This window comes from Eleutherodactylus coqui, chromosome 5 (assembly GCF_035609145.1).
Source record: "Eleutherodactylus coqui strain aEleCoq1 chromosome 5, aEleCoq1.hap1, whole genome shotgun sequence".
Lineage (NCBI taxonomy): Eukaryota > Metazoa > Chordata > Amphibia > Anura > Eleutherodactylidae > Eleutherodactylus > Eleutherodactylus coqui.
Genome location: NC_089841.1, coordinates 142,777,805 through 142,797,622, shown reverse-complemented (window position 1 = coordinate 142,797,622; position 19,818 = coordinate 142,777,805). Strand labels below are relative to the sequence as shown.

General features: G+C 46.7%; 1 protein-coding gene across 1 annotated transcript in view; it reads right to left on the bottom strand.

Moving 5' to 3' along the window:
* KNTC1 (kinetochore associated 1) overlaps positions 1-19,818 on the bottom strand; it is a 148,612-nt gene extending 128,794 nt beyond the window's left edge. Inside the window, exons 1-2 of the mRNA XM_066603314.1 lie at positions 19,742-19,818; positions 9,692-9,840 (exon numbers count right to left, since the gene is read on the bottom strand). Of these exons, the coding sequence (XP_066459411.1) occupies positions 9,692-9,823 (132 nt within the window). The 5' untranslated portion in view covers positions 9,824-9,840; positions 19,742-19,818. The remainder of the gene's footprint in view (positions 1-9,691; positions 9,841-19,741) is intronic.

Sequence of the window (19,818 nt, the reverse complement as noted above, 5' to 3'; positions counted from 1 at the left end):
CTATCAAGCGTGATAAAAGCCTGTCCGGTCAGATCGCGGGACACTGTGCGGTTGCTAGGCAGCCGAAGGGCCTTCTGAAAGGCCCTAGGGCTGTCTATGCAGAGCGCCTATCAAGCCGTGCGCTTGATGGGCACTCTGCATAGGCAGCCCTGGGGCCTTTCAGGAGGTCCCCGGCTGCCTAGCAACTGTACAGCGTCCCGCGATCTCATCGTGGGACGCTGTACGGGCCCCCTGAATATCGGGTGCAGGCTGTTTCTTACAGCGGGCACTCGGCGGCAGCAGTTCCGACGAGCCGCGTTGCTCGTCAGAACTGTTAACACTTTAAATACCGCTGTCAGAGCGGTATTTAAAGTGTTAACAGTTCCGACAAGCGGCGCGGTTCGTCGGAACTGCTGCCGTCGGGTGCCTGCTTTAAGAACAGACGGCACCCGACGTTGAATGGAGCGGGATCCACCCGCGATCCCGCTCCATACAACCATTTGTTCGGACTTGCGAACAAATGGACTTGCGAACAGGTTCCTGGAACGGAACCTGTTCGTAAATCGGGGACTAACTGTACCAAAAACAATATACTGAATGAATATAAAACACAACTGTTAAGAATAAATTAACATTTCAGGGACATCATTATAGCAGTACGTATCACTGTGTTATCTGTGCTTTAACATAGGACTGCAGGGACATCATTAGCAGTATGTATCACTGTGTTATCTGTGCTTTGACATAGGACTGCAGTATTTATTTGCAAACGTTTCTTTAGTGTACTTACATTTTGCAGGACAGTGGGGATTCAGGAGGCAGGCAGCGTTCAGCCAGCACTTTGGGGATTCAGCTGCTGTACTGTGTCAGGAGGCAGGCAGACACAGCAACGTTCAACCGGCACTGTGGAGTGGGGAGTGGAAGGAGTAGGCGCGCACTGATGCAGGAGAAGCAGGAAGTGACCGGCATCAGCTGTGCGTCGGCTCACTGAGCGGCACCCGGGGTCATGGAGCAGTCGGCGTCCATATCTAAAGGAATGCAACTTTATTTGAGGGACCACCGCTGCCCTGACACATTGACTTTAGTTGAAAACAGCTTAACTTAAGAGCAATGTTACTCAAGGGTTTACATGGATGAGAATCGAGTAATTAACCAGAGGCAGCATGGGTTTGTAACAAGTTATGACAGAATCACCGACTGGGTTGATCAGGGAAATGCGGTGGATAACGTATATCTTGACTTTAGTAAAGCATTTGACAAAGTATCTCATACCATACTTATTGAAAAAAAATGACCAAATATGGGATTGACAAGGCAACTGTTAGGTGGATTCACAACTGGCTGAGCGCTCATACTCAAAAAGGGGTCATAAATGGCTGCACATCCAAGCGGAAGAATGTATCAAGTGGGGTACCACAAGGCTCTGTCCTAGGCCCAGTGTTGTTCAACATTTTTATAAATGATATAGAGGAGGGAATTGAGGGGAAACTGATCAAGTTGCCGGTGACACAAAGCTAGGAGGGATGGCTAACACTGGAGAAGGGAGAGAGAATATTCAAAAAAGATCTGGAAAAGCTTGAATAGTGGACGGCAACTAACAGAATAGTATTTAACATGGAGAAATGTGAAGTCCTACACCTGGGCAATAAAAATGAAAAAATTACATACAGAATGGGAGGAATTAAGCTAAGCAGCAGCACATGTGAAAAAGACTTGGGTATACTAATAGATCATACAATGAACATGAGTCAGCTGTGTGATGCAGCAAAAAAGGCAAACAGAATTCTGGGAGGTATTAAGAGAAACACAGAGTCTAGATTACGGGAGGTAATTATCCCCTTCTACTCTTCCTTAGGCTAACTTCACACGGGCGAACGCAATAGGTTTCCGTGAATTCCACCCCCGTATAATGCTCCTCACCATGTGAATTCCCTGAGCATGAGAGGCGTTTCCATGTCAAAACAGCCTCTCATGACTTCGGTGATAAAGGAAACCTCCACCGCAGCTGTCAGCCGCAGCTGAGGTTTGAGGAGTTTCTCCCATTGTTATCTACGGGAAATATCACATTACGTGCACCTAACACGTGGTGCAATGCTGCAACCAGCCCCACTGAAAAAAAAAATCATAGAATGGTAGAGTTGGAAGGGACCTCCAGGGTCATCGGTTCCAACCCCCTGCTCAGTGTAGGATTCATGAACACTGCGATGCGAGAGCACACAGCAAGACAGAACATGCTGCGATATGTTTCCGGCATAGCATCGCGGTGCCATGCAGGAAAACATCGCTCAAGTGTATGACCCCATTCAAAAGAATGGGGTTCATATTTATGCGACTCGCAACGCACAAATCTCGTGTGCGATTTTGTCGCCCTGTGAAGGCAGCCATAGTCACACCTCATCTGGAATACTGTGTCCAGTTCTGGGCACCCCGATTTTAAAAAAAAAGCCATCGACAAACTAGAGCAACTTCAGAGAAGAGTTACCAAGATGGTGAGCGGTCTGCAAATCATGTTCTATGAGAAACGGTTAAAGGATGTTGGAATGTTTAGCTTGCAAAAAAGAAGGCTGCAAGGAGACTTTATAGCGGTCTGCAAATATCTGATGTGCTGTCACAGTGCAGAGGGATCAGCCCTATTCTCATTTGCACAAGTAAAGACTAGAAGCAATGGGATGAAACTGAAAAAGAGGAGACACAAATGAGATATTAGAAAAAAAAAAACTTTCTGACAGTGAAAGTGATCAATGAGTGGAACAGGTTACTACAGGAGGTGGTGAGTTCTCCTTTAATGGAAGTCTTCAAAACAGGCTATACAAAATATCTGGGAAGATTTAGTGAATCCTTCATTGAGCATGGGGGTTGGACCAGAGGACCCTGGAGTTCCCTTCCAACTTTACAATTCTATGATTCAAATCAGGGTGTGATGAATTGCATCTATGGAACTTCCTGTGTTCTTTCCAAACAGAGGAAGTATTACAGATAAGTGCTGTATAAAGCAAGGCTAAGTTAGCATGCGTAGGTGTATTCTAAGTGTAATGTATTCTTAAATGTGCAACTTGGGATTAGTGAATTTGAAAGAGTCACTTGTATTTAATTACTGCTTATCCATTTGACTTTTTGCATATATTACTTTTATCTAGTCTATCTGTATGATCCCCATTTAGAATGTGCTCCTTGACTGACAATGCAGTCCAGTGTACGCCAAGTTCATGAACAGCCATTTGAATGAAGATGCAAACTGCTGTACAAAATATGAGCGTTTTGCGCATTTGAAAGCCCAGATCCTGGACCTAAAATGCATTGCTTTCCACACTGAGATTCATTGGCAACATGGAAAGGAGTTTGCTGCTCACTGGGGCAGACGTGGGAGAAGATGGTAATTCGGGAGAGCAGGATAAGCAGGCAGCTAGCTGAGTGACAGTTAGAAGAGGTAGAATGAAGAGATACAGGGAGACTAGTCCTGAACTGGCACACCCCAACAAGTTTGCAAAGTTGGCAGATGAGGGGAATGCCATTACAGGATTAGCAATGCTGCAGCATGTCTCCCCTTGGCCTCTGTCCGCCAAGGGGAGACAAGACCTGGTACCGGGGGACTCAAAGACCAGGATTGTCGAACGGTGTGTTGTCTTCTTGATGCCCGAGTTCGACACATCGTGGATCGGGTTGACAGATTGCTGGGAGGAGCTGGTGAGGATCCAGCGGTCATAGTACACATTGGCACCAATAACAAAGTTAGAGGTCAGTGGAAGGTCCTTAAAAATTATTTCAGGAAATTAGCATGTAAGCTCAAGGCAAGAACCTCCAAAGTAATATTTTCTGAAATACTAGCTGTACCACGTGGCACACCCCAGAAAGACAGAAGGAGATTAGTGAGGTTAACAAGTGGCTAAAGAGTTGGTGTAGCAAGGAGGGGTTTTGGTTCAGTTTGCTGTTTGCTACAAGCTCTACCGCAGGGATGGGTTGCATCTCAATGGGGAGGAGGGGGTGCAGCTGTGCAGGGGGAGAAGATGCCTATAAGGCTGGAGGAGTGTTTAAACTAGGGACTGCTAGAGACAACCAGAGAGTTAGAGGGGAAGATTATGTCAATAAATGCAAGAAGTTTGATCGGTAAAGTGGGTGAGCTTGAAGCGAGAATGCCTGATGAAAATTACGACATAGTGGGAATAACGGAAACATGGCTTGATGATAAGTGCGACTGGGCAGTGTATTTACTGGGTTACAGTCTCTTCAAACAAGACTGTGGGGAACAGAAAGGGGAAGGGGTTTGTCTGTATGTTAAATCCTACCTAATGCCAAGGCTACGAGAAGATAGAGGTGCAGGAAATAAAAGCGTGGAATCTCTGTGGGTAGAAATACAGGGAGAAAAAAAATAACAAAATCCTGATGGGGATTTTCTATAGGCCACCAAAAGCAACAGAAGCACCAGAAACCTTATTATTAAGGCAAATAGAAGGGGTGTTAAACCGTAATGAAGTAATTATTATGGGGGACTTTTATTATCCGGATATAATATGGGAAGACAAAACCTACAAATCTCACAATGGTGATCCGTTTTTGAGAACGATTACAGACAACTACCTTTTCCAACGAGTGCAGGAGCTGACTAGAGCAAGGGCCACTCTGGACTTAGTAACTAGCAATTAGTAACAAACAAACTAGACCAAATCATGGGGTCCAGGTTGAAGGACACTTGGGAAATAGTGACCACAATATAATTAATTTCCAGCTTTTATTCAATAAGAAGCCCTATCAAGGAGCGACAAAAAAACTAAACTTTAGTAAAGCAAAATTTGATCAGCTTAGAACTATCGTCGGTAACATCATCGGGGACAGCGTCCTCAAAAATAAAAGCACAGACGACAAATGGGAAAAGTTTAAAAACAAAGCTGTCGTTTGAGTGATCTTTGAGCGATCATCGGGCCGTGTAAATAGGCCTTTACACAGGAGGAAGTGCAGAGCCGGTTAAAGAGGATTAAAATTGATAAATCGTTGGGCCCAGGTGGAATACACCCAAGGATTCTAAGGGAACTAAGTGACATGATAGCTAAACAGCCATTTCTTATATTTATGGACACTATAGAGACCGGAGTTGTACCACTAGATTGGCGCATTGCCAATGTGGTTTCGATATACAAAAAGGGGTCAAGAAGAGAGCCTGGTAATTACAGGCTGGTAAGTCTCACTTCAATAATGGGAAAAATATTTGAGGGGTTTATGAGAGATGCCAACGTAGAATACCTCAAGGAAAACAACAGTATAACCCCTCATCAGCATGGGTTCATGAGGGGTCGATCATGTCAGACCAATTTAATCAGCTTCTACAATAAAGTATATTCTAGGCTAGACCGAGGAGAGTCTATTGATCTCATATATCTGGATTTCTCTAAAACCTTTGACACCGTGCCGCATAATAGATTGATATATATAATGACAGCTCGGTTTGGATGAAAACGTGTGTAGCTGGGTAAATAACTTGCTCAGAGATAGAAAGCAGAGGGTGATAATAAATTGTTTGTACTCTGATTGAGCCACCGTTGCTAGTGGGGTGCCACAGGGCTCAGTATTAGGCCCATCCTATTCAATAAATTTATCAATGACCTGATAGAGGGACTGCACAGTAAAATATCAATATTTGCAGATGATACAAAATTATACAAGATAATTAATACAACGGAGGACAATGTACGACTACAAAAGGACCTAGCTAAGCTGGGGACTTGGGCAGAAAAATGGCAAATGAAGTTCAATGTTGATAAATGTAAGGTTATGCACATGGGCAGGAGAAATTGATGTCACCAATACACACTAAATGGGGTACTGCTAGGGAAAAGTGATATGAAAAAAGACCTGGGGGTACTAGTGGACTGTGGATTTAACTGGAGCAATCAATGCCAGTCAGCCACTGCGAAAGCAAATAAAGTCTTGGGGTGCATTAAAAGAGGCATAGGGGCAAGGTCCGAGAACATTATTCTTCCCCTATATAAGGTTCTTGTCAGGCCCCACATGGAATACGGTGTACGGTTCTGGACACTGGTGCTCAGAAGAGATATGTTGCAGCGCTTGAGGGGGTTCAAAGAAGGGCAACTAAGTTAATAAACAGAAAGAGAGGACTAGAATACCCAGAGAGGCTATCAAAATTGGGATTATTTACCCTGGAAAAAAGATGGTTAAAGGGCAACCAAATAACTATGTATAAATACATGAGGGGACAATACAAGGATCTCCCCCATGATCTATTTATACCCAGGACTACGACGGTAACAAGAGGGCATCCGCTATGTCTAGAAGAAAGCAGGTTTCATCACCAACACAGAAGGGGGTTCTTTACTATAAGAGCAGCGAGACTATGGAACTCTCTGCCTGAGGACGTGGTGATGGCAAAATCCATAGAGGAGTTTAAGAGGGAACTAGATGTCTTTCTAGAACACTAGGATATTACAGGATATAGATATTAGGTGACCAGCAGAGTTGTGGATCTCAAATGTTGATCCAGGGATTACTCTGGCTGCCATTGTGGAGTCAGAAAAGTTGCCTTCTTCTGGACTAACAAGGAAAGGGTTAAAACAGGCTGAACTGGATGGACATTGTCTTCATTCAGCCTAACATACTATGTTACTATGTAGACAGTGATCTGGGACTAAGTAGAGAAAATAGGGGTGGGCGGTGGGAGGGATTAGTAACGGTTAGAACTGGCAGAACAGTTGATTGTCTTGAAATATGAAAATGCAATAAAGAGTTAAAAAAACAAGAAACAAAAACAAAAAAAACAAACACTTAAAATAAAAATCAACCACAGCCTTCTAAACTGTATGGTGACTAATGCTAGAAGTCTGACTAATTAGGTTGACAAATTCGAAGTATTAACCCTTACCAATCTAATGTCGGGCTTGCCCCGACATCATCATTTTCCTCCACAGCTCTCTCAACTCCTGCAATGATCCTCATCAAGGACCCCCGAGGAGAAGGCAGAAAGGGTTTTTAACCCTTTCTGCCTTCTCCTTTACACATTACATAGCGCTCAATTAGTGCTATGTAATGCAGAGAGATTCCAGACGGCGATCATGTGACCGCCGGTGTTACCTGACCCCCAGCAGTCACATGAACGCCGAGCCGGGAGCCTGCACCGTGGGGGGAATGCGGAAGTAATACTTCCGCATTCTCCCTTCTGCCTCCCGGCCCGGCGATCATGTGACCGCTGTGTGCCACCTGACCCCAGCGGTAACATGAACACCGAGCCGGGAGGCAGAAGGGAGAATGCAATGCGGAAGTATTACTTCCGCATTCCCCCCACGGTGCAGTGAGCACCTGTACGCTCCTGAACTCTGTCAATTCAGGAGGGTGGAGGGAAAATGTATTTTTTCTCATCCATTCTCCCCAGCTCCAATTTATTTTATTGGAGAATGGATGAGAAAAAATAAATGGATTGGAAAGGGTTAATGTCTGAAGAAAACTATGACATAGCGGGAATTACAGACCTGGTTGAATGAAAGCTGTGATTGGGTGGTAAACTAACAGAGCTACAGTCTGTTCAGAAGGGATCGTTAAAGAAAAAAGAAGAAAAAAAATGGAAACGGGGACGGGTTTGTCTTTATGTAAAATTCTATTGAAAGACCAAACTACAGGGAGATATATGTGAGGGAGATAAAGGATGTGGAGTCTCTATGGGTAGGGATATATATTTTCTATATATATATACATACACACACAATAAAATCCTCATAGGGGTTTTTCTATAGGCTACAAAACATAACATAAACCACTGAAAATCTATTTCTGACGCCAATTGATGAAGCAGCAAATCACAAGGAGGTAATTAAGGGGACTTTTACTATTCAGATCTAAACTGAGAAGCTGAAGCCTGCGGATCTCAAAGATAACATGTTTTTCTCAATAACTAAAGAAATTACTTTACCCAACTTGTGCAAGAGCGGTTTCACTGAGGCATGGGAATCAACTGTAATTTCAACACTGTCACTAGAATTGTTTGAGAAACCAACATTGACCATATGTCTGAGGTCAATCTAGTGAACTCTTCTGGTATAACATCTCTGAGTTAGTTAGTCCTTCAGTACAGAGGATTTTGCAGCTTTTTAGTTATCTTCTAACCATAAAACAATATCAGTCCTTAATTTGAAACAGTGTACTATTGTAGGCTTATCACACACACACACATACACACACACACACACACACTTCCTTTTGCAGAAAAGTAGGGGCTATATGATATTTTTCTGCGACACTAGCGGTTTGAATTCTTCTACTCTCCAACTAGGGTTTCTTCACCCCTAGGAAGCAACACCTTGGGGTGGTCTTTCGGTGGTAATTTTTATGGCAGGTTGCTCTACTGGTTACCCTAAACCACAATATTGAATTTTATTTAGCCCTTATACGGTTTCTTTTTTCTTTGGAGTGGATCTGACTCTTTTGTGCTCCTAGACAGAACGCAATTTCTTATCTACTGCCTAGCCAAGCTTTTGAGCCAGAATCTCTCTTGTCTGGGTGGTGGGTAAACTTATGTTATGTCTTGTTTCATTGTGTAGCCTATTTAGTGAATATCAATAAATGCTAAGTTTTAGGAATTAGTCCGGGGAAAAAACTTGTACAAGAACCAATTAGAGGGACGGCCATTTTGGACTTAATATTCATGAACAGACCTGAGAGAATAACTGATGCAAGTCGAGGGGTACCTGGGAAATAGTGACCATAATAAAATAAAATTTTCACTTATTTTTCAAAAGGGAGTTTTATTTGGGAGCTATGAAAATGCTAAACTTTAGGAAAGCAAAGTTTAATCAGCTCAAAGACTCCCTTAACCTTATTGACTGGGACAATGTCCTCCAAAATAGGAGTGCAGACTATAAATGAGAAAGGGTTATTCCCTTAAGGCTGACGCATACATAAATCGTCAAGGTAGGACCCGCAGTACGAAAGTCATGGCAGAAACAGCAAAAATATTTACATGGGCTGGGGATCATCTTCCAGCGTTCCTGGTGGTCCACATACTGGGGGTGGAGCAGACTTCCTCAGCAGAGAGACAGGAGACCCAGGAGAATGGGAGCTGCATCCCAAAACTATTTTGGCCATGAGAACGCAACGATTTTTTTGGTGATTTTTATCTTCACCTGTCAAAAGCCATAACTTTTATTTTACCTCGACATGGCTGTATACGGGCTTGTTTTTGTGCACAGCAAACTATAGTTTTTAATATATTGTAAATTTTAAATTTTTTATTTTTTTTTTTTTAACAGTTTTTATGTTGCTCTAGGGGGACTCGTACAATCACATCTATGATCACTATGATAAGGTATTGCAGGACTTCTGTCCTGCAATGCCTTATAGCTTGTTATAGAGATCATTCATGCCCAGTAGCTGGCATCCTGTTGCCATGGCACCCCTCGGGCTCTCCGCGATTATATCGCAAGAATCCGATGATGACACAAAGGGAGCATGCTCCCTCTGTGAACAGTTTACATATCGCAGCAGGGAAGGGGTTAACAGCAGGAGTCACTGCTCTGATGCACCCCCACTGTTGCAGCGGGAGGCCAGGTATCGGTGACAGCCGGCTTCCGCTGCCGGATAGCGCAGGATCTCTCCTGATCGCACACTATCTACGGGACGTAAATGTACCCCTCTGCCAGGACATACATTTACGTTCTGTGGCGGTAAGCAGTTAAAATAATTTGCCAAAAAGGACTGCACTCATAAGAAGACTTACTTTTTCAGTTGATGAGATTTTAAGTAGTGTGTCCACTTGATACAAAGCTGAGCCACTTTCTTGACGAGAGCCAATGTTTAAACGGCAACTTCCAGTATCATCATTTGCTAAAAGTTCAATATCGTTCCACATTTTGATGATGTGTTTTCCTGTGAAGATACAAATTAGCCTAAGGATTAAATTTTGCATTAAAAATAATACCTTTTAAACCTACTGTAGAGGCAGCAGCAGGCAGCCATAATATTATCTTTTACCTCTACGTTAGACTGCTTTCACACGGCCGAGAAATTCATGCACGATTTGTGCATTGTGAGACGCACGAATATGTACCCCATTCTTTTGAACGTCCTAACTTTGGGTGTTCCCTCATAGCACCTTGCCCATCGTTTTCAATGGGGCCAGAAAACATATTGCACGGCGCACAAGTGCGATGTTTCCAATTGAAAACACTTGTCGGCCCCCCGCAACTGTATTGAAGTGATGGGAGGCATTCTTAGCAGAAAACGCCTCATATCCGCAAGTACCTCGCATGATGGCAAGCGTGTAATTGGACAGAGTTTCACAGCTCGATATCATGCTCACCTGTGTGTGTGGGTGGGTGGGTGGGTGGGGGGGGGGGAATAACTGCCGCCCGGGTAAGTGGTCGCCCACTGATTGGCATGGCTGCGCCTAACCTCTGACGTCAGAGTCGACGACGAGTGCGCATGCGTCCACCTTTCTGGCGCACTTGCGGTCGACTCTCCGAGGATGTCAAAGGTTAGACGCGGCCAGGTTAGCCCGGAGCCATTGGGAGAGGACCCCTCATGCGACAGGTAAACAAGGGAGAGTTTACTTTTTTTTTTTTTCTCTTTCAACAGGTTAGATTGTACGGGAATGCAGGACAGGATGCAAGGCCCAACCTAAAAAGTGATTTTGCTGACAGAACCCCTTTGAGACACAACGTTTTTTGTTTTTGTTTTTTTTTTAATTCAATCATTTTTGTTTTTTTCTCCACTTTCACAAAATCATAACTTATTCAGTAGTGGCTTTGCTGACCCAAGTAGAGGGAAAAAAATAACATGAATGCCAAACCCACTGCCTCAAAAGACTTTAGTTAGAGATTTCATTTTTCTATCATGCCCGTTTTGAAAAGACGAAGCATCTGCCATAGGGAGGGTAGTGTGTTTGGCAAGATGGGACCTGGTGGATCTACTGTCTACCACTTTGTTACTAACTTTTTCGGACAAGAGTACATGAGGTCTAGACGCTTAGGTTTAGTGAAACCTAAGATGTATTAATCAAGAAAGGTTCCATTTCTTGGTTAATACATCGTCAATCTGTTCATCAGGGGGGAAGGTTTTTGGCATCTGAAGGAAAATGTCACCCTTCACATAGTACATGTGATTTGATACCTGAAGGCAATACTTCACAGTGACTATCAGCCTATCCACCATAGCGGAGAGTTTAGAAGCCTGTTCGTCTAGATCGGAATCAGAGGTAAACCTAGAGAGTTGATCCTATAAGTGACTATTTTCTCGTGAGGAATCTTCCAAATGCGCCCCCGGGCGATGCAGGGGATCCAAATCATTGCCTTGAGTGAGAAATATATGGATTACTTACCGGTAGTCCTTTTTCCAGGAGTCATCATGACGGCCCCATTTACAATGGAGGTTGCCTTCTGACCTCGGTAGGGACAGGAAGAGCCCTTAAAAGCACCTCCCTTTCCACCATGCTTCAGTGACTTTCAAATTATTACGGTGGACAATGTTTACTGAACCAAAATTTACCTTTATTCGGTCATATTTACATTGAAAAGAACATAATTATTCTATAAGGGAGGGAACTATGGGCCGTCGTGATGACTCCTGGAAAAAGGACTACCGGTAAGTAATTCATATATTTCCAGGTCGTCATCCCGACGGACCCATTTACAATGGAGTAATACCAAATTATAGGCGACTTTAGGGTGGGACTACTGCCTGGAGGACTTTCCGTCCATATCCCAGGTCTTTGTCTGACTGGACGTTAGCCCTATAGTGTTTGATGAAGGTATGCAGACTAGACCAGGTGGCCGCTTTGCAGATTTGCTCGGCAGACGTCTGGCCCTTCTTTGCCCATGACGGGGAGAGGGAGCGTGTGGAGTGGGCTCTGATTTTCCCCAGGGGATAGAGACCCCTAGCTTTGTACGCCTCCTGGATGGCAGTCTTGAGCCATCTCGCAATAGTGCTTTTAGATGCAGTCTTTCCTTTGTCCGGCCCCTGAAAGAGGTTATTTTTTCGAAAACAGTGGGTAGCCTCTAAATACGTTAGAACGACCCTTCTGACATCTAAGCTGTGAAACTCTCGTTCTCTGTCATTACGGGGGTTTTGGCAAAAAGAGGGCAGAGTAATTGTCTGCTCTCTATAGAATTTGGACACTCCTTTCGGCAGAAAGGCTGGGTCTAATTTAGATATAATTCTATCATCTTGTATTAGCATATGTGGTTCGACACAACATAAGGCGTGTAATTCTCCTACTCTCCGGGCTGAAGTTGTGGCGACTAGAAGAGAAACTTTTAGCGTAAGTAGTCTTAGGGGGAGTTGGGAGAGGGGTTCAAAGGGTGGTTTACAGGAGCTATTTAGGACTAAATTCAGGTCCCAAGTAGGGAAGGTTTCCCTAATAAAGGGTGGAAGTCTGTCTGCCCCTTTAAGGAACCTACGAATCCAGCAGTGTTCTGCCAAGTGAAAATCTAGGTATGATCCTAATGCCACTGCCTGAACCCTAAGAGTTCTTGGCCTAAGGCCTTTCTTTAGGCCTGCCTGGAGGAATTCCAGGATTATGGGTATATTAATATCTGGAATTTTGCCTGGATCTAGTTTACAGAATTCTGAGAACTTTCTCCATATTCTGTCGTAGATAGCTGTAGTTACAGGTTTACGACCTTTGGTCAAGGTAGTAATTACTTTGTGGGAAAGTCCCTTCCCTCGAAGTATCACGCCTTCAGCATCCAGGCTGCTAGTTTCAATCTTTTGACCCCCGAGTATGTTAGAGGGCCCTGGAGAAGGAGATCTTCCATGGCCGGTAGTCGAAGTGGGCCCCGGATCGCTAAAGCCTTTAGTAAGGGGTACCAGGGTCTCTTGTCCCACATGGGGGCGACTAAGATCACTGACGCCCGGCTGTCCAAGATGGTCCCGAACATGTATTCGCCTTGGAGTGGAATGGCACAGAGTTTATTTTTAGATGTTACATCTGCTGCCCACGTTTTTGGTTCAAAATGTTTTTATTAGGACATATCACGTTAAATGCACAAAACATTTCTTGTTGCATTACAATGGATACCATTTAGCATACTTTCTAACATTGGCTCTCTCCTGCTCGTTGCATGATTTGGTAGCCTGTTTTTGGATTGTGTTGTCCTTGTAATTTTTATTTTATTAAAACTTGTCTACGTAGCTGGTGAAAACTTATAACAAAGGAAAGTATCAGTTTAGTACTGAGAAGATGTCAGCAGAAAAAGCAGGGCAGAAATCAAAACAGAGGGTGGTTGTGGGGGAAGGGGAAGTAGGGGTATGGGTAGGTGACGCGCTGTTGTCGTACATCAATATTGGTACTCGCATTGCCCTATGTGTGGGCGTGCTGGTGTTTGGTCGGCTTCGCCAGGGGGCGGTGTCGCTGCGGGCGCCGTATATGGGTGTCTCCCCTTTCTCTCTTTCCTGCTTGCTGCCCACGTTTTTAACCATAACGACCTTCTTGCGGTGTTACTGAGGACCGCGGTTTTTGCACCCTATCTAACGGTCTCTGCTGATGCGTCTGCTAGAAGGGCGGTGGCCATTTTTAGAAGGGGAAGACAGCTGGCTAAGTCTTCTCTGGGAGCCCAGTCCTTAATTGATGTTGCCAGCCTATTTAACCATAGGACCATGGACCTGGCAACTGATGTTGCCGCAACATTAGTTTCGACGGTAAAGGACATCGCTTCCCAGGTCTTCCTCATCAGACCATCGACCTTTTTGTCCATCAGGTCCAAGAGTTGCGATGCGTCCTCGAAGGGTAGGAGGGTTTTCTTGGCCACCTTTGCGATCTGTATGTCGACTTTGGGGTCTCTCTATACAAGCGGACATTTTCGGGAGCAAAGGCGAGCCGGTTCCCGATTTCTTTTGAGACAGACAGTCTCTTCTCAGGTTCCTGCCACTCGTCTGCAATAATTTGTTGCAGGGTCTGATTAACCGGAAACATGGTTTTCCGTCTTGACCGGAGGCCCCCGAACATTTCGTCCTGGACTGTCCTGGGTGAGTGGTCTTCAATTTGCATAGTTTCCCTCACTGCTTTTATGAGGTGCCCTATGTCATACGAGGAAAAATAATATTTTTTCCTCGTCTTCTGGCAATAATGGCAGATCTTCTAGTTCTCCCTCTGACAGGAGTTCCAGGGATTCGCCGGAGATAGAGTTCACCGACTCCACCTGCCTTGACCTTTTGGGGGCCCGTGCGGGATCGGTTGAGGGTGAGAGAGATGCCATAGAGGCCTGTAATTTCTCTTTAATCATGCACTGGATGTCGGTTTTAAATGCCGCCCTTTCCTCCGCTAGGATCTTCCCAGTACACTCCTCACATAGGGTTTTTTTTATAGCTATCCTTTAGTCTCTTACTACAGAGGACGCATTTTTTAGATTTTTTTTCTGGAGCCCACTTTAGCCTTCGGACCTTCCTTATCCATCTAACCCATACAGAAAATGGGGGAGATGGGAACTAGGAGGAACTATCCAGTCGTGACAGCGGCGGCCCAAGAATGCCGACCCGCTCAGGGAGACCAGCGCTGCATCGGCGGCTTACAGCTCCGTGTCGACGCAGGTCGGAGATGCAGGAACTACTATGATATGCCGCCCCGACCTCTTCCCTCCAGGGAATCTTCAGCACTACGTGCCTCCGGTAAGTGGATCTTCCCTGGAGCTTGCTTCATTTGGCCACTGTAGGGACAGGAAGACACTGAAGCATGGTGGAAAGGGAGGTGCTTTTAAGGGCTCTTCCTGTCCCTACCGAGGTCAGAGGGCAACCTTCATTGTAAATGGGGCGGTCGAGATGACGACCAGGAAAACCTACTTTTGTTCCGGGGTCTACCACTGGAGGAAACCTGCGTGAAGGAGTCGCCTCTATTGCATGGAAATGGCACAAGTCTCAGCAAGCCCAATCTGTAAAAACTGAGTGTGGGGAACAAGAAAGAGGATGTGAGGGTGAGCTCAGTAAGGAAGGAGACCAAGAGCCAAAAGGGAGCCTCGGAAAAATGGCGCACTGTAAATACTGTTTCCCCAGGGGAAAAAAAGACCCCGATTTATATTAATTATCTCCCCAAAAGAGACACTAGGTCTTATTTTCAGAGGGAGAGGGTGTCTTAATATACTTACCTAGCAGGCTCAGTCCAGGTCACTCCAGCTCCCTGGCGCGCTTCTTGCAGTCCCTTATCCGCCAACAAAAGATCACTTACTGGTTCCAGGATTCATAAATCCCGCCTCCAGGAAGTAATGGCTCTGATAGTTCTCGAGCGCTGCTCAGCCATCTAATGCAGCTCTCAATAAACCAATGTGATGGCTGTGATTGGTTCATTGAGCACTGCATTGATTGGCTGAACAGCAGTCAAAGAACCACATCATAGCCATCGCGTTGTGGAGGCGGGACTTATGAATTGACAGAGCTGCGGCATTGCCGAGCCTGATAGGTAATGTATTCCTTTTTTCATGCAATGAAGCAATGGCTTATTTTTAGGATAGGGCTTATATTTCAAGCCTTCCCGAAAATCCGTAGAAATCATGGTAGGGTTAATTTTCAGGGTAGGTCTTATTTTCAGAGAAACTGAGTATTAATTATGTCCACCCCAGGGAGTGGCTTTACTGGACCAGAAGCCAGGGAATAAATTTACAGGCATGGCCATCATCTCATCAGCAAGGAATTATCCCCCACACTGTGCACAGTGGGGGAATAGGAAAAACTGCAGGCGCAAGCCAGCACTAGATGGAAGACGTGGCATGGGCAGAGTTCCCAGCAGTGGGATACATCACCCGACCACAGTGTACTTCCTGTGGCTCCCGGCACCATCCGCACACCGGGTGGTACGAGTGCGACAACCCATAGCCAGGACACAAACTGAATCGGTGGCCAGCAATCAGTCGACGGACAAAAGAAACGAATACAGACAGCACACCTGGAAGTAAAGGGTAAGCAGAGGCATGTACCCCACACTACCTGCACCAATTCCATAGGGGGCCCGAGTGGAATCCCACCACCCCTAGCCGCTGAGCGGTACAAGTCTCCAAAAGGAGCAACATGCCCAAAAGCAGGAAAATTTAAGTAGAGCAGTAGGAGAGTCATGGGAGCAGGGACACAAAGAGACAAAAAAGGGGCCCTGCTGAAACTTAGATAGAACAGGACGCCAAGTGAGTATGAAACAGCTCCAAATTCTCCCTTTTCCCTCACCTTTGAGCCCAATAATGGGGTTCAAAAGTGCTGATGAGTTCCTTTTTATTACACCAACAGCTAATCTGATCTTTGGGATCAGACAGAGCACTCATGGTACAGGGGGTCACCTGCTTATTGCTGGGGAAAGCAGCAGAACATTTGCCACTACCTGGGCGGCAGAACAAACATATACTGAAGACGTGGCTTGCAATTAAGAATCACCGATACAGACCAAACACAATCAAAATCATCTAGTATAGAACGGTGCTATACAGTTATACTTTATGAGTTAGCCTCTTTATAAAAATCCTGCAAATTAAGTGAAGTGGTGACAGCGGAGGGCGGCACTGGACAGGCCATTTACATCATAGGTTGTATTAGTCAATGGACGGCTGGTTCCTTTTTCTTTTTTGCAGTTTATGTGAAGTATAAGCACTCTTGTAGAAAAAAAATGTATAAAAGTAAACAGAAGTAAATAACATTATTGGTTAAGCAGAAAAATTATATTTGCACATTTTCAAAGCACAAAAGGTTTAACAAATAAACAACAGAGAGAATAATGTTGAAACAATGTTACATCAAGACATTATACATAATGTGTCTGATGAAGGAGCCTTTGTGCTCCAAAAGCTTGCCAATATAAATGTTTTCTGCTTAGCCAATAGAAATATCACCTACATATACTTTTGTCTTTTATACATGAGTATTTAAAGGGATTGTACCAAGATTGCAAGTTATCCCCTATCCATAGGGGTGCTTCTCTCCCTGCAGTGACATCACCATGAATGGGAAGTGCCCCAGACAGGTGTGCTAATAAGCTTTATTGAAAAAACAAACTTATTTGACAGCAACTGAAAAAAAGTAGTAGAAGCCAATCCCCCCTGCAGCAAATGCCCCACATTCAGAAAAGCTTGCACTGCTGCAAGGGGATGGACAAATAGCAGGGGAGGCTATGGCCGCCTGCACATAGGCAGAAATTCCACGGCGGGATTTCCCGCAGAATTTCCGCCCGTGCACACTGCCATAGGATTGCATTAGATACTGCAATCCTATGCAGGCAGCTGCGATTTGACCGCGTGAAAACGCGCGCAGTAAACAAATCACAGCATGTCCTATTTCTGTGCGAGCCTCACAGAGGCCCACACAGAAAAGTTATGGCTGGCGCGCCAGCTCTGCTCATGTTCTGGGGAGGCGCAGTGGTCACTGCAGGGGCACGGCTTGCATCCCGCTGCGAGAATTCTCGCAGCGGGATCCGACCCGGCCATGTGCAGTAGGCTTACAGGGGATGAAAGGGTCACCCACTGAAAACAAAGGAAGAAAGACTGTTACAGCAGAGGATTGCTTGTTCTCCAACGTGATGGGAGGCCGTTTTGACATGAAAATCCCTGCATCTATGGGGAATGCATATGGTGGGATGCAGGGCTACATTTCTTGCTCGCCAGTATGAAGTTAGTCTAACAGTGAAATTGGTCAGATCTTCACTAAACAAACTGCACCCACCGGTGTGAATAAGGCCTACAAGGGCAAGTACTACTATGCATCGAACAGAAGAGAATGAGTGTATTCAACCACCCAGCAAATGTGTGTTCACATCACGTAACCCCATGTTCCCATGATGTTTTTGTTGCGGGGTTCTGTCAGAGTCGCTGAAAGCGGGATCCACAAGGAACAATCGTCTAATGCGGTGCTGTTCATATGTGCAGCTCCGAGTGAAGATTTAGCACAAAATCCCAGATGAAACAACGCAACATGCTGGAAGCCCAATAAACACCATTACAGACAGCGGGTCCTACACAATGTAGCTTAGGGTTAATTTCTCCTTTCATGTATGCTGCAGACAAATGTGGGAGGATGTAAATATAGACACTAACAGAACTCACAGAAGCGTCACCCTGCCACAGCCGGCAGTCCTCCGTCACTATGTCACCCTACCCTGCCTCAGCCGGCAGTCCTCCGTCACTATGGCACCCTACCCTGCCTCAGCCGGCAGTCCTCCGTCACTATGGCACCCTACCCTGCCTCAGCCGGCAGTCCTCCGTCACTATGGCACCCTACCCTGCCTCAGCCGGCAGTCCTCCGTCACTATGGCACCCTACCCTGCCTCAGCCGGCAGTCCTCCGTCACTATGGCACCCTACCCTGCCTCAGCCGGCAGTCCTCCGTCACTATGGCACCCTACCCTGCCTCAGCCGGCAGTCCTCCGTCACTATGTCACCCGACCCTGCCTCAGCCGGCAGTCCTCCGTCACTATGTCACCCTACCCTGCCTCAGCCGGCAGTCCTCCGTCACTATGTCACCCTACCCTGCCTCAGCCGGCAGTCCTCCGTCACTAGGTCACCCTACCCTGCCTCAGCCGGCAGTCCTCCGTCACTAGGTCACCCTACCCTGCCTCAGCCGGCAGTCCAACGTCACTATGTCACCCTACCCTGCCTCAGCCGGCAGTCCAACGTCACTATGTCACCCTACCCTGCCTCAGCCAACAGTCATCCGTCACTATGGCACCCTACCCTGCCTCAGCCGGCAGTCCTCCGTCACTATGGCACCCTACCCTGCCTCAGCCGGCAGTCCTCCGTCACTATGGCACCCTACCCTGCCTCAGCCGGCAGTCCTCCGTCACTATGTCACCCTACCCTGCCTCAGCCGGCAGTCCTCCGTCACTATGTCACCCTACCCTGCCTCAGCCGGCAGTCCTCCGTCACTATGTCACCCTACCCTGCCTCAGCCGGCAGTCCTCCGTCACTATGTCACCCTACCCTGCCTCAGCCGGCAGTCCTCCGTCACTATGTCACCCTACCCTGCCTCAGCCGGCAGTCCTCCGTCACTATGTCACCCTACCCTGCCTCAGCCGGCAGTCCTCCGTCACTATGTCACCCTACCCTGCCTCAGCCGGCAGTCCTCCGTCACTATGTCACCCTACCCTGCCTCAGCCGGCAGTCCTCCGTCACTATGTCACCCTACCCTGCCTCAGCCGGCAGTCCTCCGTCACTATGTCACCCTACCCTGCCTCAGCCGGCAGTCCTCCGTCACTATGTCACCCTACCCTGCCTCAGCCGGCAGTCCTCCGTCACTATGTCACCCTACCCTGCCTCAGCCGGCAGTCCTCCGTCACTATGTCACCCTACCCTGCCTCAGCCGGCAGTCCTCCGTCACTATGTCACCCTACCCTGCCTCAGCCGGCAGTCCTCCGTCACTATGTCACCCTACCCTGCCTCAGCCGGCAGTCCTCCATCACTATGTCACCCTACCCTGCCTCAGCCGGCAGTCCTCCATCACTATGTCACCCTACCCTGCCTCAGCCGGCAGTCCTCCATCACTAGGTCACCCTATCCTGCCTCAGGCAACAGTCCTCCATCACTATGTCACCCTACCCTGCCTCAGCCGGTAGTCCTCCATCACTATGTCACCCTATCCTGCCTCAGCCAACAGTCATCCATCACTATGTCACCCTACCCTGCCTCAGCCGGCAGTCCTCCGTCACTATGTCACCCTACCCTGCCTCAGCCGGTAGTCCTCCATCACTATGTCACCCTACCCTGCCTCAGCCAACAGTCCTCCATCACTATGTCACCCTACCCTGCCTCAGCCGGCAGATTTCCGTCACTCAGTTTGTCACTATAGCCCTCCGCCCCCGCCCGTTGCTCTCGTACCTGCCCGGGCGCGGACGCCTCGCTCCCTTGAATCTGGCGGGCTTGAAGCGGTGACGTACGTTGCTAGGTGCCGTGAC